Source organism: Pezoporus wallicus, unplaced genomic scaffold (assembly GCF_028554395.1).
Source record: "Pezoporus wallicus isolate ANWC-B61680 ecotype Strahan unplaced genomic scaffold, APGP_CSIRO_Pwel_v1 contig_8803, whole genome shotgun sequence".
NCBI classification, from domain to species: domain Eukaryota; kingdom Metazoa; phylum Chordata; class Aves; order Psittaciformes; family Psittacidae; genus Pezoporus; species Pezoporus wallicus.
In genome coordinates, this window is record NW_026635049.1 from 1099413 (window position 1) to 1127190 (window position 27778).

General features: G+C 49.1%; 1 protein-coding gene and 1 long non-coding RNA gene across 12 annotated transcripts in view; one reads left to right on the top strand and one right to left on the bottom strand.

Annotated features, from left to right (window-relative positions):
• Positions 1 to 5861: 5861 nt before the first annotated feature.
• The window catches only part of ARHGEF9 (Cdc42 guanine nucleotide exchange factor 9), a 164578-nt gene continuing 142661 nt past the window's right edge, over positions 5862 to 27778 (bottom strand). For 7 of the 11 annotated variants that reach the window (XM_057400884.1, XM_057400922.1, XM_057400933.1 and 4 more), the window contains 4 exons: positions 25100 to 25343; positions 24340 to 24408; positions 14698 to 14857; positions 5862 to 6425 (listed from right to left, as the gene is read on the bottom strand). In XM_057400884.1, coding sequence (XP_057256867.1) covers positions 6323 to 6425; positions 14698 to 14857; positions 24340 to 24408; positions 25100 to 25343 — 576 coding nt within the window. In that variant the 3' untranslated portion in view covers positions 5862 to 6322. Of the gene's footprint in view, positions 6426 to 10929; positions 12295 to 14697; positions 14858 to 22422; positions 22485 to 24339; positions 24409 to 25099; positions 25344 to 27778 lie in introns of those variants that run through there. The other 4 variants (XM_057400893.1, XR_008971164.1, XM_057400902.1 and 1 more) reach the window with 4 other exon arrangements.
• Positions 9775 to 21191, top strand: LOC130594839 (uncharacterized). The gene is made up of 3 exons (XR_008971177.1): positions 9775 to 9852; positions 18624 to 18749; positions 21075 to 21191. It is a non-coding gene; the product is annotated as an uncharacterized LOC130594839 (long non-coding RNA).

The window sequence follows — 27778 nt, forward strand, 5'->3', positions numbered from 1 at the left end:
GCTACAATACGGGTCCTCATTTGGCATGAATGCTTCTCTGTAGAATATCTTGCAGGTGTTTTTTGTGAACACAGATGTGTAGTTGAGAAATCAAATCAGTGATGCAGCAGGCAAAGGGAATAGCTTCAAAGATTCACCCATTGTAATGGGCTGGCATTACTTCCTCAGCATCTTTGTTGGGACATCTTTATCCAAACAGCCAAACATGCTGTTGCTCTCAGGAGAGAAGAACCCATCTTCTCCCAGTTTCTCTCTGAAAGTCTAGTGCACATCCAGAAGATAAGAATGCTGCTCCTAGAGAGGCAAAAAGAAGTGCAGATTGCTCCATTTGGAAGAAAACAATTGTTTTTTCCCATTTTATTTGGAGATGGGGTTTAATGACAAAGTGTTGCTGCATGGAAGGGATGGCAGCCAGGCTGGGTGAGCAGGCACAACCCTGGCCAGTTTGGGTCATCCCCATGTAAAGCTTTGATTCTGAAAAGCATCTGAGGCTGAAATAGGGCCACATTCACTGTGTTAAAGGTATTCCTATCTGAGCACAAAGGAAATGGCAACCATGAGCCATGGGCCAAGGCTGTTTCTTCCCATTGCTTTTCAACACGGGCTTCTCTGAGTGGTGTCAGAGGACAACCCGCATTGATGCAGATGTAAGGACTGTGAAGTACTGACACTTGTGATTATTGCTATTGTGATGCTGTTTGGGCCCTAGGAAGAGTTCAGGCATCTGGAAATGCATTATCTTCACATTTGGCAAGATGAACATTTGGAGGAGAGAGCACTAAAAACTTGCTTTTCATGAGCACAGGCTCATTAAATCACTGAGCACTTTCCGTACCGCAAGCGCGCAGCCATGCACTATTTTGGGGCTTCACTTGTTCTTCTGCCAAGTCCTAGTCTCCAGAGCAGCTTTATTTTTGAGTGGGAACCAAGGCCTTTTGGACAATGTCAAGCACCATCCATTGGATCTGCCAATTTGTGGCTGGATTGTGCAACTCTTACCCAGCCAACGGGGCTAAGTTTAGATGTGCCCGGCAGGGCGAGTGTGGGACAGCTTTGCTTAAGCACACGCTGAAGGAGCAGTCCCAAGCATGAGGTTCAATTGTCTAAGAATTTAGTACAACCATGAGTAAGCCTCATCTGATGTAGCCCTTTCTTTGAGTTCTGTGTGGTAATGATGTGAGCTTTGCTGTAGGCCAGGGTTTCCTGACCATATTATTTATAATGCACTCAGTTCCTAAACCCCTTGTGTTTCTCAGCAGCAGAACCTCACCCCTTCTGTGGTTTCAGCACACAGCCCGGGCAAAGGGGCTTTCTCCTCTTTCCTTGTGGAGTCATCTCTTCGCCATTGTGCTTCTCACATCTTTGTTGGATGCAGACTTTGTTTCCTTTAATGAACTTATTTTTAGCTCAATAGAGTACACGTGAGATACCACCGTTCCCAGGCAGCCATGCTGCTGCCTAAGCACCCGTGTTCTTCCTGCAGCATTTGATGCAGGGTGTCGGTTTGGTTTTTTTCCTAGTAGGGACCAAAGCTGCTCTGAAATGCATTTGCTGCTTGGACTGGAGTTTTATTTCCTGGGAAAGGCTGAAATCCTGCAAGTCAGCAGTAAAACCCTGAGTGACTCTGGTGAGGGGAGGATGAAGGGGGAGGAGCTGGTTTATAACCTTGACAAAACTGGGAATATGTGGGTGCAGCACATCCCGAAAGCACAAATCCCTGCCTCACTTCTCACCGAGGAGGATGCAGAAGCTCCCTGCTTGTCCCCCACTTCTCAGCTCCGAGTGAAGCTGGGCTGCCCGAGGCGAGAGCGGATCCATCCCTCTGCATCCTGAGTGACTTTACCAGGGCTTGTGCCTGGGAGGGATTTGGCTAGAGCGTGGTGAAAGGAAGGAGGGAAGTCTGCAGTGAAAGCTGAGAGGAGGCTGAGTGCGGATGTGATGTGTGCGGGAGAGTCAAAACTGAACACAGAGTTTCTAATGTGGACAAAAGCACCAAGATCAGATCCTGGTGGTTGCCTGGTTAATTCAGAGGAAGATTCCACGTGGACGTGAAGGAGGCTCTTCCTCTGCTGCTGCTGCCAGCTTTGGCTCAGTTCATCTTCAGTGGGGCTTTGCCTGGTGAGAACAAAGCTCCAGCACCTTTCCTGAGGTCAGTGCTCGCCTCACAGTTGCAGCCAACAGGGCGTTCATGGTATTTCTCTCTGGCCATAGGACCTGGCTGTGTCATACTGCTAACAGAAACCTTGGCATGGAAGAAGTGTGGGTGCGAGCCACTGCTGCAGCCCAGGAATGAGGGGAGATGGGCCAGGGCCACAGATTTGATCTTAGAGGCCTTTTCCAACCTAAATGACTCTATCGTTTGGCTGGTTCTCTGTGACTCATGAGAGGAGGTTTGCTCATCCCTAAGTTATCCTAAGGGAGCTCCTGCTTGCAATCTAGTTTGAGATACGCTTTTTCCTCTCCCTGCTGTCCTTTGTTGTCAGAGTTCCTAACGGATTGCTCAGTGCTGCTCGCTGAGCCCCAGAGCACGGAGTTTATTCCTATGAGCAGGAGCTTACAAATGTCTTTCGCGAGGCACCACGTGCCAGCAGCTTGGTACCTCCAGGTGCCACCGCATCCCTCGTCCTCCACATGGTGCCTTTTCCCACCATCAGCAGGAGCAGTCTGCACTCTGTGCCTGCCTCACTGCTGATTTGCAGTGCTCCTGACACTTCCATGCCTGCCTGGCACTGCTTAATGGAAACTCAGCTACAGTGAGAGCAGAGAGAGAGAAAATGCTCAGGATGAAAAGCAGGAGAGAGATAACACCCTCTGTACACAGCAAGAGATGGTTTCGAGGGTGGGAGCCTTGCAGATCCTTATGGAAACCTGCTCCAGGTCTGGAGGGACGTGCACAGAGAAATGCTCGGGAACTGGCTGCGGGGAGGCACCATGTTCCAGTTGGAAATGGAGACTGGCAATGATTGATGCACTATACGAGATGATAGCTAGCAGAGCTTGGGCTGGAAAGGAGTTTGCAAGTGGAAGCCAAGAGCCCTGCAAACCAAAGGGCCTCTTATCACACTGCTTTCTCCAGTGAGAGGTGAGATGAGGAGGCTGTGGAGCAGGGCTGGCATTGCCTGCTCAAGTGGTACATTGTTCCCGTTGTTCTGTCTAGCTGGGATCTAGGCTCCATCACACTGATTCTGAATTTAAAAGAGCTCTGATCATGCCATTGACTGCCCTCCCATTGCATTTGAATCACACCATGAAACCCAAACAGCTGATGCTAGGGGTGTCCTTAACCCAGGCGCAACCTTATCAGCTTGTACTGTACCACTTGGGCAGGGGCAAGGTGAGGAGGGGTTTGGGGGGACATGAGAGGTGAACTCAGAAGCTGTGATGTGCTCCCTGTGGCAGGCAGTGCCGGGGCACCCTCACACCTTGGTGTGCTCATTTTCCTCACTACTGAAATGAAGAGATGCGGGGGTGTGTGCACACAGAGCTTTCCCAATCCGTGCCAGGCTCCTGTTCACCACTGCATGAATAACAGGGAATAATGTCACTGGGAGAAATGCTGCTGTTTAAATGACTCGTGCATGGCTTTGTTTCCGCTGCTACAACTAATGGCCAGGCGCTAACATACAGCAACATCCTTGTCGCAGGTGAATGCACACCCTGAGCTCTATTTGTGTAATGGCGTCGAGCTGGGAGATAGTGAAGAAGAGGAGTTTTTGTCCATGAATTGCAGCACTTGTTAAAAATCACAAGTAGAAAGTGAGGAGATTGATCGTGAATCACCTCACTGCTGAAGGGCTTACAGCTCCCAGTGCTGGTCAGGGCAGGGGAACACAGAACTCCAGGCTTCCTGAATGAGCTGTACTAGCAAGATGTGTCGGGACAATGGATTAGATATCTAAGGAAATCATAAAAGCAAAGAGGAAAGGAAAAGGAAGAAAGGAAGGAGAGGAACTAGAAGAGAGAGAGGAAAGGAAAAGAAGAAAATGAAAAAAGAAGGGAAGAAATACATGGATTTGTAAGTTTAAAGCTACAGGTCGGTCAGTCCAGTGCTCCCCTATGGGGAAGAGGAGGCTGCATGGGACTTGGCTGGGTCCATTCAGACACACTGCACAGGGTGGCAGGGATGGTCTTTGAGGTCCCTTCCAACCCAGACCAGTCTGTGATGCTGTGATTCTGCACCCAGCAAGAGGGGCACAGGGGTAAGGATGTAAACCAGGAAGGCAGGTGGAGAACATGGCTTCAGGCATCGCCTCAGCCTGGCTGGCCATGGGGACCCAGGGTGCTGGGCACCGGCTGCTCTTTGGGGCCCACTGTGTGTCAGTCTCTCCAGGACTAAATCTCAACCACTCATTGCTTCTGCAGAGCAGGGTGGTGGCATCACACATCCAGTGCAGCAGTTTGGGTGCACCCAGCACCCATGTTGTGCAGGGTGCTCAGGGTGCTGCAGCAGACACTGGTCTCTGCACCGTGTTCTCTTTGCTCGCTCCTGGCTTTGTTCATCTTGTTGAGCCCTCAGCCTTTCTGTTCCTGTCACACCCTGATGAGCGCTGGCATGTTTGAAATGCTGTCCCCAACACACCGTCCCCTTCCCACCACCTCAGTCTAATCCATCACTGGCTTTAGCACTGATTCTCAGGAGTCAAACAACAACAGCGCTTCTGCAAGAGCAGCTTTAAATTGATACGAGCCGTGAGTCAAGAGGAACAATTAAAAAGCACACTTTAAAATCAGCGTGTTTTACTTAGCCAAGCAGTCCTCGACATCAGTACTGCCTTCATTTGCTGAGTCATTTTACAGCTCACTTGGCCTGTAATCTGCCCACTGTTAGCTCCGAGTGCTCCGCTAGAGCGGGCAGGGACAGTGACCCTGAGCTGCTCTGCTGCCTGGTTCCTTATGCTTAGTTTCACATGAAGGGTCTGGGCCGCAGTGTTTGGGCAGAAACACCGCAGAGACAGGGTTATTTATTGAACCCTTCTGTTGCCGTTGGCAGGGGGATAGCCCATCGCAATATTGCTGTTGGTCTTCAGACTCTTTGCACACCTGGCAGCGGTTGTACGTGTCAGCAGATCAAAGTGAACGGCCCCTGCTGTTACCAACAGCTCACGCTAGTTTGGCACAGGTATAAATAACCCCTGTCACTGAAGCAGTGCCCTCTTTGTGCTGCCCTCTCTGAATTTCTCATCTTCCAGCCTGGGAACAGCACAGGAATTACAGCCCAGGGGGTAGAATTCAAACTGCATTTCTACAGTGGTTTATATTAGCCTTTCTCTTCCAGCAGAAACTTTCTGTTGGTGTTTGGTGCAGAGCAAGCATGACTGGGTATTGCTAACATGCCTCTTAATGAAAAGATGAAAGAATTCCAGAGTGAGGGCAAAGCCAGCACTGAGCAGCCTCCACATTGCTCTTCCCTGGGGTTCTTACCTCTGGCTTTTTGGGGACCTGTTATTCCCTAACTGCAAACCATTCCCGGTAGCTCCTGACCCTGCAAACTCAAAACGGGTCTGTCTGGGGGGTGTGAAGGAGCACTTTAACAGTGAACGTGGGCTTTGGTGTGTGCTGCTTCTTGAGTATGTGCTCTGATTTCTTCTTTGCTCCCCACAGGAGACAGCCTGAACACAGCCCAGTATCCTGTGGGCTTGTAACTCAGCAGGATCAGCATGGCCAAGGTGCAAGAAGCAGGTGGGAAAACCCAACCCTTTGTTTCCCATTGCCAAGTAAGTGCTGTTATTCTCCACTCCAGTATAAACCCATGTTGCATCCACACACAACAACCAACCTGCTTCTCCCTGTCCAGGGATGTCATGAACAGAGCCCCCAGGTTATGCATGAGGCTGAAACCACTCATCTGTAATCAGGCAACAAAATCAAACTTGTTTAATGGTACATCCAGACAGTAAAAATCAGGCCAGTAACTGCACCAGCGACACGGATAACAGCAGCATGACACATCCTGGCTGCACGCACAGCTGGCCCCACACCGTTAGTCAGCCCCTGCTCTGCAGCGCAAAGTTCTTGCTCTTCTCCATCCGTTTCCTTTTGGTCCCAGTGATCCTGCCCACACCTGACGAGCAACCAGAATCCAGGCTGGGGCAGGTATCCTGCCTGGATACGTACCTTGTGTGTCAAAGCCCCTTTAGCATCACCTTTGCAGTCACCTTTACTGTCACCAGCAAACAGCAGATGCCTTCAGGCGGCGAGTCGGCTTTGTGGGGAGCCTGTACACTCAATGTCCTTAGGGAATGGGCACAAACCATCTTGGGAGCAGAACCAGAGACCACATCACCCATCTCAGCTCGGCTACGAGTATATATTGTGTTTGCTCCTATTTTCTTTTCCCGGTCCAAAGACTCTGGATTTCCTTTGTATAGCGTGAAACCACCGCAGCAGCAGGGCTGGCCAGGGACTCCTCTCTTGCTGCCCCGTATCTGTGGGGGAGTGAAACTTTGAGGAAATCAGTGCATTGGTCACATATTCCCCCACAAAATCAGCCTGCAGGGTAAGGGCTCCATTAAGGCTCGTGGCAGCGTTACAGCTCCCCTTGGCAGGATGAGAGATTAACCCTCCCTGTTCCTGACCCCCCAGCACCCACCCATGGAACAGGCACCAGTGCTTTTGCCTGTTGGAGCTGGGCTCTCTTTGACTGCCACAGGTTTTTGTGTCACTTGCTTGGGTGTCCCCTGGGAGTGCTGGCCATGGACACCAACACCGCAGTGTTTCAGCCAAACTGAAAGCTAAATTCCACTGTAAGATGTGCTAAAATAACTTAGACTCCAAAGAAGCCCTGCACAGGAGTGATTGATGGTGGGAAAGCTTTCCCATGTCCAGGTCAGCTGGCATCAAAGTGATATTAAAGGGACCTGGGCAATATGGCTCAACAAAGCTCTGCTCAGCCCATTCATCCTGACAGGCCAGCTCTTGCCTGGGTGAAGAAAGAGCCGGTGACAGAGGACTTGCTGAGATAACAGCAGTGACTTCATTCTGTAAATGACTTATTTGTTCAAACCTGCTGCACTCTTCACACTTCTGGAGTGTTCTGCAGTGAATGTGATTTGATATCAGCCCAGCCTAGATAAAACCTGCCTTGAAATCACTGTCTTTAGGAGGAAGAGGTAAACTATTGCCAAGCATTTCCAGTCTGGATCAGTCCAGTCACTAACCTGTTGGATCAAGCACTGCTTTCAGTAACACCTGCAATAAGTAAGTCTGTGGTAGGTCACTGAGGTTGTTCCAGTTTGTATCAGTGCAGACAACAGTCAGGAATGGGATTCTTTTTCTTATTCACCTCAGTTACACAGTTCTAGGGAAAAAACCCCACTGATTCAAAGGAGTCTCTCGTGGCTTCTGTACAGGTAAGAGGGGCCCCGACCCTGTGCTTGGATAATGGCCATTACTTCTTTGGCATCACCCCCCCACCATGCTATGGGTGAGGGCCTCCTGCTCTCTGATGTCCTGCAAACGTGTAAAGGCTTGAATGCAAACCTGCACACCCTCTGGGTCATTGCTGCATGAAAGTGAGCTGAGAGGAGAAGCAAATGTACCAACATATCCTCCTATTGCTTCTCCAGATGGAAAACTACAACAAACCTCTCCTGGAGAGAGCTTCTCCTGCCTTCCAGGAGCAGCCAGGAAGCCCCTTGGAGCCTCAATTCTCAGAGGTAATTTATGAACCGATTTAGCACCATGGTTTGTTCTGAAAAACCCAGATCCTTGCAAACCCGTGCGTGTGTTCCCCTCGAGCCGTACAAGGGGTGTAACAGCCAGGCGGGCTCCAGCTGCACTGTTACAGCTCTCTGCTGTTAGAGCAGAAGGGCAGGAGAAGATGTGAGCACAGCCCTGTGTGTGCACAGCCTCATCTGCACTCGGAGCGTGGTTACCAGCAGAGGCAGCCAGCGCTGACGGTGCCTCGGCCCAAGCGCTTCTCCAAGCGCTGATGTTGTCTTTATGAGGCAAATGTCTCTGCAAGGGTTCAACACCCTTACATCCTCTCCTAAATGAGAAACACAATCCCCACAGTGGCTGTGTCTTGGGGACCATTTGTTGCTGCTGTAACCAGTACTGAGAGAAGAGGAGAGCGCTCTGTGGCTCTCAGACAACGTGCAGACCGGCTGTGGCTGGTGTGTGGACAGTGAGGTGCTGGAGGGAGGGTTGGGAATGGTTGGAATGGGGAAACCAGTTTTGAGCCATCGCTGCTGCTCAGCCCAGCCTGCGGAAAGGGCCGAGCGCAGAGGCCCTGTCAAACCTGCAAGAGGTGACAAATTACTGTGGCTCTGAAATGAGAAAGGTGCAAGTCTTCACCAGGATGCATTGTGCCTGGAGTGAGCTGGAAAAAAAAAGGATGTGAACATTAAAAGCATTTAAGAAATACCGTGTAGCCCGTTTCCATAGCAAAGGTAAGGGGTTCAGACAAATGAACACGTTCAGGTTTGGGGAGGTTATACTTGCAGTTAAACAGCTCCTGTCCTTCCTTGGCAGGGAAGGATTGTGAAACCCTCGATGGACAGTGCTTAGAAACGCTCTTGAAAATGCCGGTTATTCCTGCTGCATCCCCAGCAACATGCAATTCCAGTTTGCTCTTTAGAACCCCAGCACAGATGGTGCATTACACGCTTTGGAGGATGCTGACCTCCTGCTGTGCTTAGTGCAAAACCTGTGTGCTTCTTAGCTACCGAATAACAAGAAAATCTATTGTTTGGGAAGACTGGGATCTGTAATCCCAGCACCATCAGTCAGATTGAAAGCCTGATTCCTTAAAAAGCAGAAGCTCAGCTGTGATACCACGGATATACACACATGGATAACACTGAGATGGCTTTGATGTTCAGATTCATTCATACAACGTTCCAGTCATGTCACGGACATATCAGCCTAAAAGCTTTACCCCTTCTATTGCAGTTCCCAGGCAGAGCCAGGGCCTGGCTCTGCCCGTGGAGGCTTTCCCACGGATGCTGCACAACAGCCACACAGCCGGACAACCGCACAGGCAGCAGGTGAAGCACCACGACAGACCAACGACAGGCACAGGAACACAGGTGGTAAGTCAAAGTCATTTCCCTACCCATCACCATTCACTGAGGGCCGAATTCTGCACTTTGCTGTGAATGGAGTAACAGCTTTGGTGGAAAATGGTGGACTCGAGCATGTGTTGAAGTGAGTTTCTAAGCGAGGGCTCAGGCACCAGCTGGTGTGTCCCTGCTGCTACCTTTTTGGTTCTTTGGGGTGTTACCCTGATGAACCTAGTGCCCTGAGACAAATGGGTTTGAAACTGGGTTTCTTTGGTTTTGGTTTTATGCGACCAGAGTTCTTAGTAGCTGAATGCTGGGTGGCTGGAGAGGATTAAAACCAAGCAAACACTGTTATTAAATGACATACCTAAGGTGACTGTCAGCCACAGGTTGCGGGGGGCCTTTGTGGCCATGGAGTGCTCTTCTCTCCAGCCACCACCAGGAAAGCAAGCCAGGGCACGGGCACAGAGATCAGTTATTGCTTGAGCCAGCTTCAGTGCTGCTCTTGCTCCCAGCACACGTGCTGAGTGACCGGGTTTCTTCCCCATTCCCTGTGAGAGCTTTTCTTGGTCCATTACGCATCTTGGGCAATGCTCACGGCTCCCTGCCTGCAACCCCTCCTTCCCCACAGCTCCCATTTGCAAACGTGGAGTGCACAATTCTGGCAAACAACTCTTTTGGCCTGCAAAGAAGGCGGTGGGGGTAGGAGAGGGCTTCTTCAAGGGAGGTTTTGTACGTAACCGCTTTTTGGGTCTGCTCTCCCAGCAGCACACTTTGGAACCTCCCAGGTGACAAAAGGACCAAGATCATCTGGACAGCACAGCACCAGCTCTCCACTGCAAGCAATAAGGTAAGCAAAAAAGCTTGGCTTGTTGGGGTATTGCTGAAGCAGGAGGCAAATGTGAAGCTGAGATGTTTGAGGTCTGGGTGAGCCAGTGCCTGGACCTGCTCTAACTCTGGCTCCACAGAAGCCTTCGTGCTCACATCTTTGCCTCTCTACTCTCTCTCTCCCACAGCAGAGCTGCCTTGGGTTTGTTTCCTTGTCTGACTTGTTTCCTAATCTAGCTTCCATGTGGTCAGTCCACGTGCCAGCAAACTGGCACTGCTCACCCAGGCAGGCACCTGCAGGACAGGCAGGAACAAGCAGAAAGTCAGGGAAACCTACCTCTTTGGCTGCAGTCATTGACTGTAACTCGGTACGTGTGCCTGTGCTTCTCCACACAACACCAAGGCATTGTTCCCAAGCTCTGCTGGGTCCGGGCACTGTGATGCCATAACCTGCTTCCTTGGGTGCAACTGTATTTTGGGCTACCTAGAAATACAGGACTGTCTTACCTGGTAAAGGGTTTCTGGAGAGAGCACTCCGCCTTTCAGAGGTGAAGCACCCAGCTCCTTCTGCCTGCAGGCACTTGCCAAGGGAAAAACCAGGGCAGGAACCTGCTCCTCTCTCCCCAGGTCCAGCCCTGGTCCAGCGGAACAGCACAGGGCCAGGCTCCCTCCCCTCCAGAGCCCACCCCCTGCTCTACCTCCACGTGCTCTGAAACGCTGCTTGCGTTGCTCCCAAGGTGTTTGGGATCAGCTGTCTATGGAGGATGCAGCTCTCTTCATGCTTGGGCTGGAACTGAGCAAAGTGCAGGAACAAAAAGTGCTTTAAAGCCACGTTTGCAGCAGGCTTGCCCCGAGCTGCACTTAGAGCAACCCCTGCCAGCACTCAGCCGTGCTCTGCCAGGGTTGGACCTCCAGCTACTCATCGATCACTGCACTCGGTTCAGATGGAGACACAAAGCACGGGGGAAGCGGGGTAAGTCCACAACAAACCTATGTCTTGGGTGCAGAGCAGTGTCTTAGCGGCTGCTCTGCCGGAGCCCCCCCAGCCTGCAGGAAACGGGAGCCCGCTCTGAGGGAAATGATTTAAAATGCCTTCAGATGCCTTTTCACTTCTTTTTATTTAATTCCATAAATATTTTCATAAGGCTCAGTGTCTTTACAACACTTCTTTAAACACTTTTTCTTTTGTTTTATACACACAACTTTGACACTTGTTTGACGGGGTCAAACAGTCCAATAGAAACAAAATAATAAAACTGGCAAGTGCGGATCAGCTGCGTTACCAAAATCCTTTTTTTTTTCTTTTTTTTTTTAAATATTTTTTGCTCTTACTGATAAAACCCCAAAAGCACTAAAATATCAGGTATTTGGCTTCAAACTAGAATTTTAAAAACCTTTTTTTTTTATATATATTTTTTTGTGTGTTAAATTCTCTGCTACGAGTCCCTGTCGTCAATAGTGCCTTGAAACTCCTACAGCCTCTTCTGTTCTTCTTAAGGAAAAATAAGCTTGGTGATGCCATGCAGAACTTACAATAGCTACTAAATATACATGTTCCCTGAAATGTAGCTGCAATGAAAAGATGACAGAGCATAAAGAGAACAAAACCAGAAACCCAAAGCACCACAGTGTACTATCAATAACATTGCAGGGGACGGCCAGTGACCATCCAGAAACTGAAACAGATTTCAAATATATTTCTCTATGTAGTATTTTCTATTTACAACTGTTAGATGCACCTAGGTTGGTTCTTGTTTGAGCTTTTTGGAGAGGGTGGGGAGGCGGAAGGCTTGAATTTAGATCCTCTGTTCTAGTGTCTAGGTCAAGGGGTAATGCATGTCATTTACCTAGGGAAGAGGGTATTTTTATTCTTTATATATATATATAGATTCAGCCAGAGAAATACCGTAAACATGTAAGTTTGTTACAGCTCTCGTTTCTGCACATGGAATGGTAAGTGGGTTCCTCCTGTCTGGCATTGAAATCAAAGTCTCTATCGGATACTCAGTCAAAATCACCCCAAATCTGCGTCTGCGCTGCTCCCGCGCACACGAGCAGCCCGACCCTGCTCCCTATGGGGAGGCCACAGCAGGCAGTGACAGTGGGACCCAGTGCTGGTTCTTCTTTGTGACAATGCTCCATCTCTTGCAGCACCGTGGCAATTTATGGAGGGGAAGAGCTTTCTTGCACGCCATTGCCTGAGAGCCAAGCCCCTCTTCCCTCTGGAACAAAGGCCCGCATGTGCTTTGCCTGCCGCCGGCCTCGGCAAGCACGAGCAATGCGAGTTTGGTTTGGCTTTCCAGTTAAGAAAGAAGCTGCGAGTCCAACAAGTGGCCTTGTCAGATCAAGCGAGTCTTGATTTATGATGCAAATAATGGTGTGGCGGTGGTGTTTCGTTTTTCCTAGTGCTGAATATTTAGGAAGCATCTTCTCATAAAAATTATGGATGTCTCATTCTCACTCTCTGAGGCACAAAACAGTAAATGAACAGGCTTAACTAATGTGCTTGTTACTTTTTTTTTCCCCCTAAGCAATTAAAAAGGCAAAAGGAATAAGTGAAATTTTCATCACGTTGACAACAGCTTGTAATCATCTCTCTCTTTCTCTCTCTCTCTGCGCATCTCTCCAGCCACTCAGAAATAGTACATTTAACTCCTGAGAACCCACCTCATCCGTGCCTTTAAATACCCTTCCTCTCAATGAAACCAAGTAAGATTTGCTATATATTCAATATCCAAACCTCACCTTCAAAATGCAGAGATACAAAAGAGCACAAAAATAACTTCTGATATGAAATTGGGTTGCTTCCTACTTGCGATTCCCTTCCCACTGGCACAGAGGGGCTGCTCTTCCTCTCCCAAACACTAACCTGCCTTTGCTGTTTCTCCAGTTTCTAGATGACTAAAAACTGCAAGAGAGATTAGTTCTGCACTTAAAATAAACCCCATAGCCACTGCCTTGGAATATGCCCAGAAATAAAACAGGCTCCATGGAAATAATGAAATCACCTCTGCTCTTCCCATTCACTTGTACTAGGGGAGAAAAAGCCTCTAGCTCCATGCATGGCCTGGGGTGCTTCTGTGGTGTACCGGGTTCAAAAGAAAACGGTACATTCTGTGATCAATCACTTCATCCCACATTCCAAAGGAGCTTGCAGAACAGCTCTGCAAAGGTTTTAGCTTCCTCTTCTAAATCTGGTTAAACAGACTCATTTGCCCTAGGAGAAAAAAATCACCCTAGTGCACAAGGATTTTGTTTTACAAGCTCAAACGCAAGCTTTGCGCTTGCAAACAAACATACTTAAGGCTGAAATTGTAGGAAGTGTCTTTGAGAACAGAGCTATGAACCTCCAGAGGGAGAAAAAGAGAGAAAGGGACCTGGAGAGTTCAGCTAATCCCTCCAGAGCCACCGACAGGGATACACCTCTGCTGAGCCACCGATGGGGTTAGATTGAACTGATCTCTGATTTAGATTAGGCCACGTAATCATGGGCATTGGCTAAACCTTGCTAAACTCCTCAGGTCACATCCATCTCTTTCCTGAAAGGCAGTTCTCAACTCGGCATCAGTAAATACTTCCAATGACTTGGGCAATGATCCTTCCGCTGCCAGGTCACTGCTGGCAGCTCGGGGTTTAGGTCAGTGCCCAAGCAAAGCCAGGGATCTCGTATGCAACAGAGGGGAGCAGGCAATGAGTGCAGCCATAGTCCTCCTCACTGGTGGGATCACTGCTCCTGGAAATGGCAATCAGGGGTTCATTAACACTAATTAATGTGGGCGAGACTGTGGCCAACAGGATGGGACCTTAGTTCCTGAAGAAAGAAAGAAAACTGGCCATTTGCTAGAGCCCAATAGCCAATTTTCCTCAGCTGGATGGAGGGCGTGAAGCCATCAGTTGTTCAGCTTTTATCTTTGCAGGGAAAACAAAGATAGCAGTGGGCTTTTCAGAGTGTCAGCTTAAAAAGAAAACAAATCAAACCCCACAGAAAGGAAGCTGAATGCAAAAGAAATCAACAAAAGCCCCTGATATTCTTTTCTCAGTCTTGCTCCGAGTGTGACCAGATCACACTGAATCGAGAAAAAGAGAGTGCTTAAAACGAGTGCAAAAACTCACTGAGGAAAACCCATCTCTCGCTTCCTAAAGAGCTGAAACCCTTTCTGCTGGTTTTCACCTGCCACAACACAACAGTTAAAGCCAGAGAAATACTGCGCAGCAGAGCATGGTGCACAAGGGAGCACATCCAGACAGGCACGAGGCAGACCAGAGGATGCAGGACAGGACGGGGAGCGGGTCGATGCTCATCGCTGAAATGGCAACTCCGGGGACAGCCAAGGAAGGGACGGAGAGGGAGGGAGAGGGAGCGGAGACCTCCCGGCACTCCAAAAACCAAACAACCCCCCATAAATAAAATCAAATGAAATATACACCAATGTAGTCCATGAGGAACTTCCATGAGGAATTCACACAAGCGAGAAAGCATTCTGGGATGCCAGTGACGACTCGGATGGAAATGAAGGAGAGAAAAAGAAACAAAACAAAGTAAGATGTCCAACCAATGGAGTAAAATAAAACAGGTCACATGGTCAGAAATCATTGGTGCTTCCTAGTATCTAGTAGCAGACTGCTTCCCAAAAACAACAAAAAAAGTTTTTGGTCCTTCTATATATATACATATATGTATACATATTATTATTTTTAAAACGGGGGTACATATATATATATGTATATATATTTAGTTGCAACAGTGCTTCTCCGAAAAAAGGTCCATCTATAAATATAATTTTATTTATTTTTATTTTTTAAGTTTTAGTTCTTTTAAGTTAAAATTCTCCATCTCTCTAGATATTATTTTTTGAATGGTGTTAACCTGCTGAAGTTTTGCCAGAATGGTGCCTGGCTGCGTCTGGGTTCGGTGAACTCGAAGACCTGGGACTGGGATATGCCATCTGTCACCATGTATTGTCCCTGATTTAATGGATCCTGGGGTGGTGGGTAGGCTGGAGGAACCGACTTGGAGTAGCTCACACCTGCATCGATGATTGGGGGGAAAAAGAAACAGATCAGTCAAAGTGCAATTGGGTCAGTAGTCTTTCTTCGTCATGCTATCGCTTCTTATCGCTTAATAACAGGGTCCCAAACACCAGGGAGACGTGCTAGAGACGGCAAACCTACAGAGGAAGGCAGCGGCTGCCTCAAGCTCAGCTCGGAGGTTTCCTACACTAGACCATGTGTTGAAGGCTTGGAAAAGTCCGTTACTTTTGTATTTCTGCCCTCATGGAAAAGTCCTGTGTGACATAAGGAGGCCCAGACCCAGCCAAGCCACATGCAGCATCAGTCTGGTCAGACAATCGCATCCTTCACCCCGCTCACATCTAACACTGGCTGTTTCCAAGCGTGACTTTACCCTCCCACCCTGCCGTGCTTCCAGAGTGGTTCTGTCCCAACCAGTGACCCTCAGGAGCACCCAGCACTGGTTCCTGCTCCAGGATGGAGCGGAGCTGCTTTGGAGGGAGTACTGTCCTGCAGGGCCTGCGCCGCCCAGCGCTGTCTGCCTACACAAAGGGCAACTCGCTGTTCCCTGTAGGAGTTTGTAGGACTTTTCCATAGGGTTAGCTTTAAATTTCCCAGTTTGGGTTCAGCCAAAACTGGCTGGAACACAGAAAAGGCTGATTCTGCTCAATCCGAACTGGCAAGCCTACTCTTCCAGGTTCTAGACACGCAATTCCCACATCTGTGCGGCACAGCTCCTGCACAGGAAGGGGGAAAAGGGGAGCTTCAGCAAGCTGGGACCTACACACCCTGCTGTAAAGGATGGTGTAGAAAGGGTGGCTCTGGGTGAATGGAGCAGAAGGGGTGCATGTCACCACCAGTGTAGACTACAGGGAACAGCATTACAGCTACTTCTGTATTCCCTTCCCACAGCACCACTGATGAGGGAGAATCCCTCCTTCAGCCTCAGGGCAGCGTGATGGGCTGGAACCACAACTCCAGAGGAGGGAGGAGCAGGGCTCTGGAGCAGTTGCTGTAAGCTCTGGCCATCTCTGGATCCCCTCTGCCGCACGCAGAACTGCTCTTCCTTCTGCGGGGAGGGCAGCCCCGGCGGCGTGGCGCGTGGAGGCTTCCCAGGGCCATCGCCAGGCCATGGCCTCCCCTGGCTTTAGCCACCGAGCAGATCAGTGTCCTTCCTCATCTGGAAAGCGGGATGGCATCACCCACCTACCTCACACGAGGGTTGTGAAGCTAAATTAATTAATGATTGTAAAACACTTTGAGATCCTCGGCTGGGAAGGTGCTAGAGAAGGCAAAATACGGTGATTAGCACCCAGGTACCACAGCAACGTGTGTCAAAGAAATGCGACTCTTTGCATTCAGTTCATGGTTCCTGCCCACACACAGACACATGCTTCAGGGGACCAGCCCGGCACGGGGAGGCTGCACACAGTCGGGTACTTACAGACAAGGGAAAAAGCCTCACAAAGTGCACTCATGGAGCTCACTGGACAACTTCTATAGCTTATTGCATTCTAATTCAGGATCTCTTTTGCATACGAAGCTGAGGCTTTAGTTTGGGTGTAGGAAAGAGGATGAATACGCTTCCTCTGCTATAGAATTTACCAGTCAAGGGTTGTTAAGTCCTCAAAAGGTTCAGGGCAAATGGAGACACCATCCTGACTATGTCTAACTGATTTCTCCTTCACAGCAAATACCATCAAATCATGCAGCTCTGTCCACTGCAGGGAGCAGCCAAGATCTTCCCTTACACTGGACAGAAACAGTTCCACGATTCATACCTATCAACCTTTAACAAACTCACCACAGTTAGTACTTCAAACTCATTTGACAAGCACAACCTGGAGATGTTCTGTGGTTGTGTCTGCATGCTGGAGTAGGGTTACTGATCAACAAGCTTTCTCCTCTGTCTTTCCCAAGCTCCTCTCTCCCACAGGAAGCCTGCAGAGCAGAATGCAGCCCCAGAGCCCTTGTGTCAAACGTGGACAGGGTCAGTTCTAGGATACCTGACGCAGCTTCTACAGCAGCCTCATTGACAGGCCCCAGCTGTCAAATTTATCACCCTCTGTGACTTAAGCCAGCGACATTCCATAAGGGCAGAGCACGGGCTTGAGCTCATCCCTGCCCTACCACTTCCATCCCTTCTTCTACCACTGTCATGCTCCAGGGCACCTTGCTGGAAGGCAGGTCAGCGTGTGGACAGAGTCTGTTCTGGAGGGCAAACTCCAGCCCTGAACCTGTACAAGAGCACACACATTCTCCTGGAGGCCACCAGCCTTTAGTGCCTTGACCACTTTTCCCAGCAGAGACTGGTGAGGAACTTTAGGATCTATAGGAATTACTTCAAAGGCAATAGTAAGTCCTTGTGCCACCAAGATTACTAACCACACAAGACTACTAACCACAGAAGAGCTGTGAATCTAAAGCTGCTGCTAAGGGACACAGAGCAATTGTTCCTAGCTTTGGAGGACTAAACGCACACTGCTTTAATGACACAGCCCAAAGTCTTTTGCATCCTGTGGCTGCAGAGTAGCCACCAGCCTTGTGATGCACCAGTGGAGCTCTTTACTGTCTCTAAACCAATTTGTGGAGGTGAACTGATGTATTCTAATCATGATGGAGAAATGCTAATAAATCTGGATCAGCAAAATGTTATGCAAACCTAAAGAAGTAGAGAAAGGAGAGTCTGGCTAAGGTCCACTGCCACCGCAAAGAACGCAATCCATACCCTGTCTTCTCCAAAAGAGAACAAGGCAGACTCCCCTGGCCAGATCACCAGCAACCCCTCCTGTTCTCTCCCAAAACAGCCTTTTTGGTCCAGACTCCTAAAGAAATGTCTGCCCACTGGGCCATTGGCATTAACATCTGAGCTGGACCCACATCCCGAGCTTCTGCGTGGTTCTACACGAGCGAGTAGCTGAGGGTTTGTGCATATTTATCATACCCATCCTATTTGTCAAGTGCCTCCCTGGCCTCAGCGACCCAAACCGTGGCTCCCAGTGGTGTGCAATGCCAAGGTGCTTGTGGGCATGCAGAGAGATACGTTTGTGCTCTGGCAAGTAAGGCGGAGAATTCTATAGGATACATCTTCCTATGAAACTGGGATACAGCACTTAGTAATAGCTTCAGGTGCCCCAAGAATGGCTTTTCTGGGGGGACATACCCACATTCTAGACAAAGTGCAACACAGGAATGGGGTGGGGGGAATTCGCCTAATCCACACATCTTCAAATCCCAAGAAACAGCAGCTCTGGGAAGAAGCACGGCAGGTATTTTGCTGTTCTGCTCTGGAGCCTTTTGCTCCCTCATCAGAACTCGGGGCTGTGGTGCAAAGTTGTCTCTCTAGGGACTAGTTTTAATATGCAAAGCCATAACTCCAGTGGAATTCCAGCAAAGCTCTTTTCCAATGCTGCTGTGGGCTGCTTGGGGAACAGCATTCGAAGTGCCAAGGGGAAGGATCGATAGAGAAGCAATAATTTCTAGGCACGGCTGCCACTGCCTTCCCAAGGCCTCGGAAAGACCAGCCTTGGAGCTCCTTCTGCTGGCTCCTGCCTAACTCTGCACTGACAGATCCTTCAGCAGGGTGGGGCTGTGGAACTGTTCATAATGAGAACAAGAAAACTCCAGGGTTTATAATTTGGTGCGACAGAAGTGAGAGATGCTGCGCTGTCAGTTCAGTCATTGCGGCTTTTAGCACTGGGCAACGTCACCAGAAACCTTCCCGATCTCTCAGCTCGGAGGAAGACAATTGCCAGGATTTAAAACTCTCTTTTTCCCTTCCAGGTCTTTTATCTGAGGTTACCACATGACTCCAGTAGCACTGGGAGCTTTGGGAGCACGCTATGAACACACAGGCAGTCCACATGGACACGTGCAGACAGACCCAGGCAGGACACAGCGGGACACACGGTAACACTGCACCTTTCCAGGGTCACTACGCAACATACACAGAACACACTCAGAGTTCCCTATATATAACCACGGGAACTCGCCTTACAACCTGCTTACTCCACCCTCAACCTTTAAGACTTTAGCTTATACTTGATCAGGAGCTATTTATTTCATAGGCTTTTCTTCCACTGAGCTGTCTAGATATCAGTGCTGTCATTAGCCAGAGCTGAGTGGGAGGCAATTGGATCTCAACACCTGCTTTCTCTGGAGGTGCCGGTAGGAAGGGAAGCAGCACTGTGCTCTGAGCCTCCATCTGCCTCTGAGCCCAACAGCACCTAAGATAACTCGCATCCTTCAGGAGCCATGCTCAGAAACCCCATAAATGCCCTTTCCTCCTGAATATCCCAACCCATACACAATACGGGGTAGCCGGGACCATTCCTCAGGGACACTAATTGTTGTACTCCTGCAATAGCAACAAGTTTCGGTTACAGAAATCAGCAGTAATGACTGAGCGGGTACAGCCCTTCAGCACATTTCAACAGAGGATCTCAAAGCACCTCACCGCTGGTCACTGGGCTGCCGCTCTGTTCCCAGGCAGCAAACTGTGCTGGCTCTGATCTTAGTTCTGCTCCCTGACTGCAGGCCTTGTTTGTGCAGCACGAGGTGGGGTGGCAGCGGGTGGACAGGAGACAGCTTGAGAAACGCAGCACAGGAGAACAACTAATCTTGTGTCCTGGCTCCTCCACAGCCAGGCACAGGAGCCACAAACACTGAGGTAACTCGACCTTCCTGAGCCTATTTATCAAGTCTGTTCCTGCAGCCTGATGTCATTAGCCCGAACATTGAGATAATGATCCCTCCTGTGATAAGCAAAAGCTAAGTGAGGCAAGATGAATAAATGATACCAGGGCTTTATCAATCACATCCAGGTGAGAACTAATGTATCCCATCTCCTCCAGCACCATGCACTGACAGCAAAGATCATGCTGTGCTGGTTCCACTGACAGAAGAGATCAATTCATCCATGGCTGCCCTGGGATGCAGCCTCTCACCTCAAACACCTCCCCGAGATAAAAGTGCAGGAGGACCTGGGCTGACAAACTTGGCTCTTCCAACGAGGGCCAGTGGAAAACCGAAGAGGCCCATTTCACACCCTGCCACCAAACTCTCTCAGTGCCCCTTGTCCAGTCACTGGTACCATCCTTGGGGGTCTCCCAGACAAGAACTTATTCATGATTTGCCCTAGCCTGCAGTGTATCTGACTGGATCCCAGATGATACTACAGGCTCTACTTGGGCTACTAACGCCTTGAGTGAGAAGCCATCTACCTATGAGATACCACCAGTGAGACTAGTGCCTGTGGGCCCAAAGCTTTCACCTGCACTGCTCTGTGTCAAAGGGAAGTGCCCCAGATTATCTGAACATGCAACTGCCCCCGTTTTAAAGTGGTTAGTCCCTGTGTTGCTCAGTCTCTTTCGATCTCCACGAGGCTATGCCTACATGTGGGAAAGGGATGGGGAAACTGTCAGAGCCACATCAATCTGGTTAGCAAGGAAGATGCAATAAATAGGCTTCAGCACTCAGGAGAATGACGGGAAGCACCTACACACTCCATTTACCTGCTAAGACCTGCCCTGGCCAGCTGGCTGGAGCCAGCACAAGTACACTAACACTCATCTCATTGGCCTCTGCAGCCTTGCTGGGGCAGAGCTTGCAGTGCAGAGCGTGAGATGTCAGAGAAAAGCTGCTGGGTGTTTGGGTCAGGGCTTTATGACAGCTCACTGTGAGCTCAAGTGATCAGAAAGGAAGAAATCAGCAGGAAAATGCAGTGATTCAGAGGGTGGTTTACTGCAGGCCAAAGCATTTGTGCTGGCTGATGAGTTAACCCCTGCTGGGTTTGCATAGCTGACTGTTCACAGGCAGATTTAAGGACAGCAAACCTCTAAGCTGAGGGCTGGGGGTGATGGTGACTGAATGTGTGAGTCCCAGACCACGAGTAGTAAAGTAAAGTAAAGACTTGTCTGGACTGAGGGCATCCGCTTTGGTGAAGCTGTGGCACAGTGCACAGGAGAACAGAGAAGGCAAGAAGGAGCTGGCTCATGGTGAAGGGCTGGAGAGCTCTCCTGGGGTGGGGAACCCTGCCACCTACCACTAGGGTCACTTCTTCACATTTTCCAAGAGGAAATGTTAGTGACAAGCCATGCTTTCAGAACGGGGTCTGATTCCTGGCACTGGAGCCTCCACCCCCTGACACCCCTGGCTGTCACTTACAGGGGCTCTGGGGTTATTGTTTCTGCACGCCAAGACAAATACATTCCTCTGTTTCTTTCCTCTCTCTAGGAGACACCACACTGAGTTCTGTTCCGTTACCACACCGACACTGAGAGGAGCTAAAGGGCAGTAACCAAGAGGCAACATCCGGAACAACCAGTGCAGAAAGAAAACACCCACAACCACCAGCCCGTCTCTATCTGCTGGTGAGGTGCAGAGCCAGCACTACCCCTTTACTTTGTATCTAATGGACTTAAAGCCAAAAATTGGTTTAATGCTGTCTTAAGGCACCTGCTCTAATATCATTACATTTTGCCCAAGCCAATAAGGAGTGCAAATCCTTCTATAGTGCTGAAACTTCACCTTGTGCATCATTATATTGCTCTGGAGGAGAGCCTGGTGCTGCACAGGCCTGAGCATAAGGAGAGGCTGCCTGTGCCCCACAGAGGACCCTCTAGACCTGCTCTAGTGGAAGGTGTCCCTGCCCAGGACAGAGGCTTGGAATGGGATGAGCTTTAAGGTCCCTTCCAGCCCAGACCAGCTTGGGATTCTGTGATTTGGGATCAAAACTTCTCAACACGCTGAGAGCTGTGTTCCCTCTTAACCACCTGGATAGTTCCTGTGATTTACAGAGCAGAGTTCTAAGGTTTCTTCCCTGCTATAAGCTGATCTCTCCCCTCTCCCTCGCCTGCTGCAGCTCTGGTAGTTCACTCGCTTCCTTTCCAAGCACATACCAGGCAGCTCCTGAGCGATCCTTCTGGGAGCTGTGGTACAACAGCACATGAAATCAGCAGCAGTTTATACTATTCAAAAACTGTTTTTCTGCTTCACCTCCAACAAAGTTGATTGCATTTTCCGTTTCACCTCCTTCACAGCTTTTCTCTCCTCCTTAAGTACTCTGTGACAGGGAAATTACCATGGCTTCCCGTATAAGAGGTGGAGGGAACAACTGAGATAATGTAAAAACAAGGCTGTAACAGGGATCCCTGGACACGGAGCAGGGCTCTCGCCACATCAGGTTGAGCTGTTGAGCTGTCAAGCCCTGCTGTAGCCAGAGACCCTCCTGCAAAGTCCATGAATCTAAATGAATAAATAGGTCCACTGAACACAGAGGGAGTATCCCTACTCCTAAAGGGCTTCACTGCTCTCCAGGTATATCTGATGCTCCAACTTAAAGCCCCTTCCAACACTACCGTCCTGCTGCTGGAGGCTGTGTGGCGAGGGCAAAGGCAGCGACCTCCTGGAACAGGCTCAGCCATCAGCCTGCTCCCACCCCATGGCTGCACCTCAGCCTCAACAGCAACCCCAAGGGCCTGCCAAGATCCTTGGCAAAAAGCTGTTGGCAGCGGAAGTAACATGGATAGTGAGATTCAAACCCTCAGTCACTAAAAGCCAACCCTGAGGAATTTCCTCCTACCTCCCTCTTCTGAGCAACGCCACCAGCTCCCTTGCTCCGCAGCCTCGTGCCTCAATCTGGGTCTGGGTTCAAGACAAACCATAGGGTAAGAAAACTGAGTTTTCAGCAACACATTCAGTGCCTGTACTTTAATTAATGTGAGACCAGGCCATGATCACCACAGCGTAGGACAACAGAGCTACTAATTTAATGACCCTGTTGGTTTTCAGATTTCACATTGTACATAAACCCACCCGGTTTCCCTTCCCTCGGTGCTTGGGCTCTGACTGAACTTGTCTGACTTGAGGTTTTAATCTCATGAAAAGAACTGCCAGTGTTACAGCATAAGCTCGTTCTTCATAAAGGAAATGCTGACTGATGTTATAGGAGCTAATTAATTTTATAGCCAGAGAAGTCTATAACAGCCCCTCCTTTTCATCTCAGAGAGAAAGAGAGAGAAAGAGAAAGAGAGAAAACGAGAGCAATTGCTGTGCAAGACATAAGTACAGTTGGGCATATTGTGCTTGTCAGGATGCAAGTCCAGTGATTGAAGTACTGGTAGGCATGCTCAGGCACCTCTGAACCATGTCCCTTAATGACTGAACAGTACAATTATTAGTTAATACCTTAATAGTATACTTAATTGACAGCAAATAATAATGTAATCTGGTTTCGTCACCATGCACATCGCACTCTCTGTTTTCCAGCTGCCACCAGGCCCGTGGCTGCTGCCGTGCTGAGGGGTGAGCACACAAGTGGTGAGGGGTGAACCTGCAAACCCAAGTTTGTGCCCACGCCTTCTCCAGCCCCAGGTCCCTGAGCACTGCCCGACACTGTCCCTGTGCCCGTCTGCACGCTCTGAGCTCAGGGAATCTGGCCAGGAGAGTTTCCAGGGGACACCTCAGAACACAACACAGGAAGTCAGTAGAGAGAAGACTCATGACAATGGAGAGACACAGCAAACCAAGGAGGTCACAGTTGGCCTAGCAAACCACTACTGGATCAGCAAAGCCAGTAGACAACAACAAGGCGAGGCAGAAAGCAAAGAGCTCCTTTGACTCCTGCAAAAACCAACCCAGTGCCTGGACAGAGCAGGGACAACTCTGCCTGAAACTGCCTATAGCCAAGAAGTGATGAGCTGGCTCAAAACCCATTTGCAGGCCTAGGTGTGCCATGAGACTTTGGTAATGAACTGATGTGTCTACAACTTCATGAAGCTTTGGACAACATGAAAAATGACCCCCCTGACTTCCCCTCTGTATTTTAGCATTCCAGACCCTGTAGCTGCAAGTTATTGTCAGAGATCATGAACACTGGCTGTTTCACTGGTTGAGACTGTGTGGTATCCAGCATGGCATTTATTAGTTGGCTGTAGCCTGCCTGGGTGGGAAGGTGAATCTGACATTAAAGAGATAAAGCCTTTACTGAGAAACTTTATTTCCTAGTGCTGATGCTATTGTGCTGTTCTTAAAAAGTTACAGGTAGCCCCAGGAAACACGAGTTTCCCCTTCCAAAAGCAGGACAGGGGTAGATCCCTCACCTTCTCCAGTGTTTTAGCCATCCTTCTTTCCCTGCTAATGGGAGGCTTTGGGAATTAGCAGAACCCCTACACATCTCCACACTCATTCCCATTGCAGCCTGAGAGAAACAACCGAGAGAGATTTCTGCCCCCAGGGACAGCTTCTGGACACCAGACTGGAGACACAAGATCAAATTCATCTCTGGTGCAATCCCACTGGCTTCAGCCACATCAGACCAGAGATGAATTTGGTCCACAGATACATTAAGAAAGGATACAAAGCACAAACGGTGTTTGATATATAAAAAGAGAGAACGGGGAGGGGGAAGTTCAGGGGGACGCTGGCTCCTAACCCAGCAGGACTCAGCCCAGCCCGCTCCACCCTCACATCACCAGGCAGGGTGCGTGTTGCCGGTTACCTTTTTGCTTACTGACTTTCTTTACTGTCATTGCCGCTTGCCGCTTTTGATTCTCAGAAATCTCAAAGCCTGGAAGAGGGAACACGGCAAACACAATTCAGAAGGTTGCTCATAAAGCCCCTGTCCTTTGGGGAGGGGAGGAAAGGATCTGCACTCTTTGGCAAACACACAATGCCCAGGGAGGCCAAGCAGCCCCCCCAGACCTGCGTGCACGGGGAGGTATTTGTCTGAACAGCAAATCCTCCTTGCAGGGACAGGCCTCTTTCTAACCTCACTGGTGCAGGGGCTGTGTGAAAAGTAAGATGAGACCCATTATTATTTATGAAGTATCATAAATAGGCCGAGTGCTTTACAGCTGAGCAGCACAAACGGATCCTGACCTGACTCTAGTTACAGTCAACTCATGGGCTGATGCTGAGGGAAGGGCATGGCTGGTACGCCACCGACGTCGCCACCCTCCTACTCTGTGTGAGATGTGCTTAACAAAAGCAGAAGTGACGCAGCCAGGAGACTCTACGGTCAGATGGCCAAGGACTTCTTCCTCCCAAACTGCCCACAGTGGTCCAGGCTTGAAGCTGTGGGTATTATTGAGGGCCAAAACTAACTGGAAAGAGACCTACTGATGACTGTGAGAGCAACCAAGGACATCTGAACAAGGTTGGACTGTAATTCTAGTACCAAAAATTGGGCTTCTCCAACAGCTGGGGCTAAACTAAGCAATACCAACAATCTCCTTTCAGATTCATTTTATATTCCTCACCTATCTTTTCATCTTCTTTTACCATCTTCCTTTCTTCTCTGAAAGCTCTAATCCATCGTAACTTATCCTCCAGTTTCTTGGTAAAGAATAAGTGCATTTCCTCAGTCTCCTTGTTGTGAAGCTTGAAGGCATTCTTCATGCTGACATTGAAGTCATCATCTCTCCCATCTTCTGTATCCACCACTTCATATTTATCCAAGTCTATGCGACCTTTGTAATACAGAATATCTCTTCTTATCAGATCCTACAGAGAGAAAAGGAGAGATGGTTGATCATAAGGTACTTACAGAGCTTGAACTCAGCAGGGAATCCATGGCGAATCCTGTTCAGATTCTTCAAGCCTCATCTGCTGTGATGACATTTCTTGCTGGCTAAACAAACAGGGTAGATCATGGGCACATGGGAACAAAATACAAATCCTCGTGCTTCAAATTTTGCTCACAGGCATAGAATCATAGAATCACAGAACAGTTAGGGTTGGAAAGGACCTTAAGATCATCCGGTTCCAACCCCCCTGCCATGGGCAGGGACACCTCACTCTAAGCCATGTCACCCAAGGCTCTGTCCAACCTGGCCATGAACACTGCCAGGGATGGAGCATTCACAACTTCCCTGGGCAACCCATTCCAGTGCCTCACCACCCTTACAGTAAAGAACTTCTTCCTTATATCCAATCTAAACTTCCCCTGTTTCAGTTTTAACCCATTACCCCTTGTCCTGTCACTACAGTCCCTAATGAAGAGTCCCTCCCCAGCATCCCTATAGGCCCCCTTCAGATACTGGAAGGCTGCTATGAGGTCTCCACGCAGCCTTCTCTTCTCCAGGCTGAACAGCCCCAACTTTCTCAGCCTGTCTTCATACAGGAGGTGCTCCAGCCCCTGATCATCCTCGTGGCCTCCTCTGGACTTGTTCCAACAGTTCCATGTCCTTTTTATGTAGAGGACACCAGAACTGCACACAATGCTCCAGGTGAGGTCTCACGAGAGCAGAGTAGAGGGGCAGGATCAGCTCCTTGGACCTGCTGATCACGCTCCTTTTGATGCAGCCCAGGATACGGTTGCTTTCTGGGCTGCGAGCGCACACTGAAGCCGGCTCATGTTCATTTTCTCATCAAGCAACACCCCCCAGTCCTTCTCTGCATGCCTTTGAGCAGGTTAATGTCCTTCCAGCATGTTCCACAATGGGAAGTCTTATTTCTTAGGATGAGCCACCAGAAAGTACAGGGCCTGATGGGGTTCCTGTGCTGCAAACCAGGTTGAGGAGGAGCAGAGATCCTGAGGAACCAGCTGGGGCCTGTTCTGGCAGAGTGAGCAATGACCATCTCTGTTTTCCAAACACATTCTGACATCCCTTCCCCTTGGAACCATTCCCCATTCATATCCAACTTGCTGGCAAGCAAATCACCCTGATTCTCAGGTCAAAGAGCCCCCAACCTGTCTCTGTCCCATTACTCCTGGATTTAACCTCTTGATCCAGCTTACATTTTTTCTTTTCCCCCTCTTGATGTTCACAACCTTTACAACCAAACCCCCTCAACCCCATCTCCTCTCCCATTTGACTGTTGCTACCATACTGGTGTAGGAAGAACCCTGGCTCCTGTAAAGATCCCTGTGTCTTTATAGGAACAGTTAACAGAAAACAATGATCAGAAACAGAACACTAACAGCACAGGATGGCCACAGAAGGTGATCCAAGTTACAAGGTGTACACAGGTTTAAAAAGCCAAGTTTAGCAACACACCATCAGAATTTCCTTGCCCTGCCCATTCTCAAAAGCAAATATTCAGGGTTATTACATTAGTTTAACTTAAATACCTTTTTATTTTTGAGGGTGCCCTGAAGGTAAACGCCAGGTCAAAGATTTAATTTAAGGGGAAACATAAACCCAATGTATAGTCTTTATTTACTCAAGTAAGACGCAGCAGTGAGGTTTTCTAAAGCCAAGCTGCAGGTATTGGTTTAAACCAATCATTAAGCTAGTGAAATAAATGGTACATCATCATTTTTTAGCCAAGTTGCTCATGGATCTGCCAGAGAACATGAACCACCATAAGACGGGCTCTGGGCAGGAGCCTGGAGCCTCTAAAACTATTCTGCCCCCTGCTGCTCACCCCCAGACCACCCCCCAACTAGGCTGTGGGGTGAGCAGCATATGTCTGCACATGGAGACACCCACTGCCCCCTGGCCTCCAGACAGTTCAGTCCATGTCACAGACTCATAACTGTACCTGGGCCATGTCCTTCTTAGTGGCTTCAGCATCTCCTACTCCACTATTCCCTTCTTCCCTACTGCGCAATGAATGGATATTATCCCCCAACTGACTACATTTTGACACCCATAGTATGGGAAGCATAATAACTATTTGATCCATGAGTATTTTATCACTTAGGTTCCAAAAGCTCATAAAAAGTAACATTATTACATTTATATACTTATACATCACAAGGCCAGGTTGGATGGGGCTTGGAGCAACCTGGTCTAGTGGAAGGTGTCCCTGCCTGTGGTAGGGGCTGGAACTGGATGAGGTTTAAGGTCCTTCCCAACCCAAACCATTCCATGTTTCTATGATTCTACTTAGCTCCTCAGCAAAGCATCTTCAAATGCACTTGGCTTTCAATAACATTTAGGAATTCATCTGAGTTGCATGAGAGGTACACAGCAAACAAGGTCTGCTGCTGC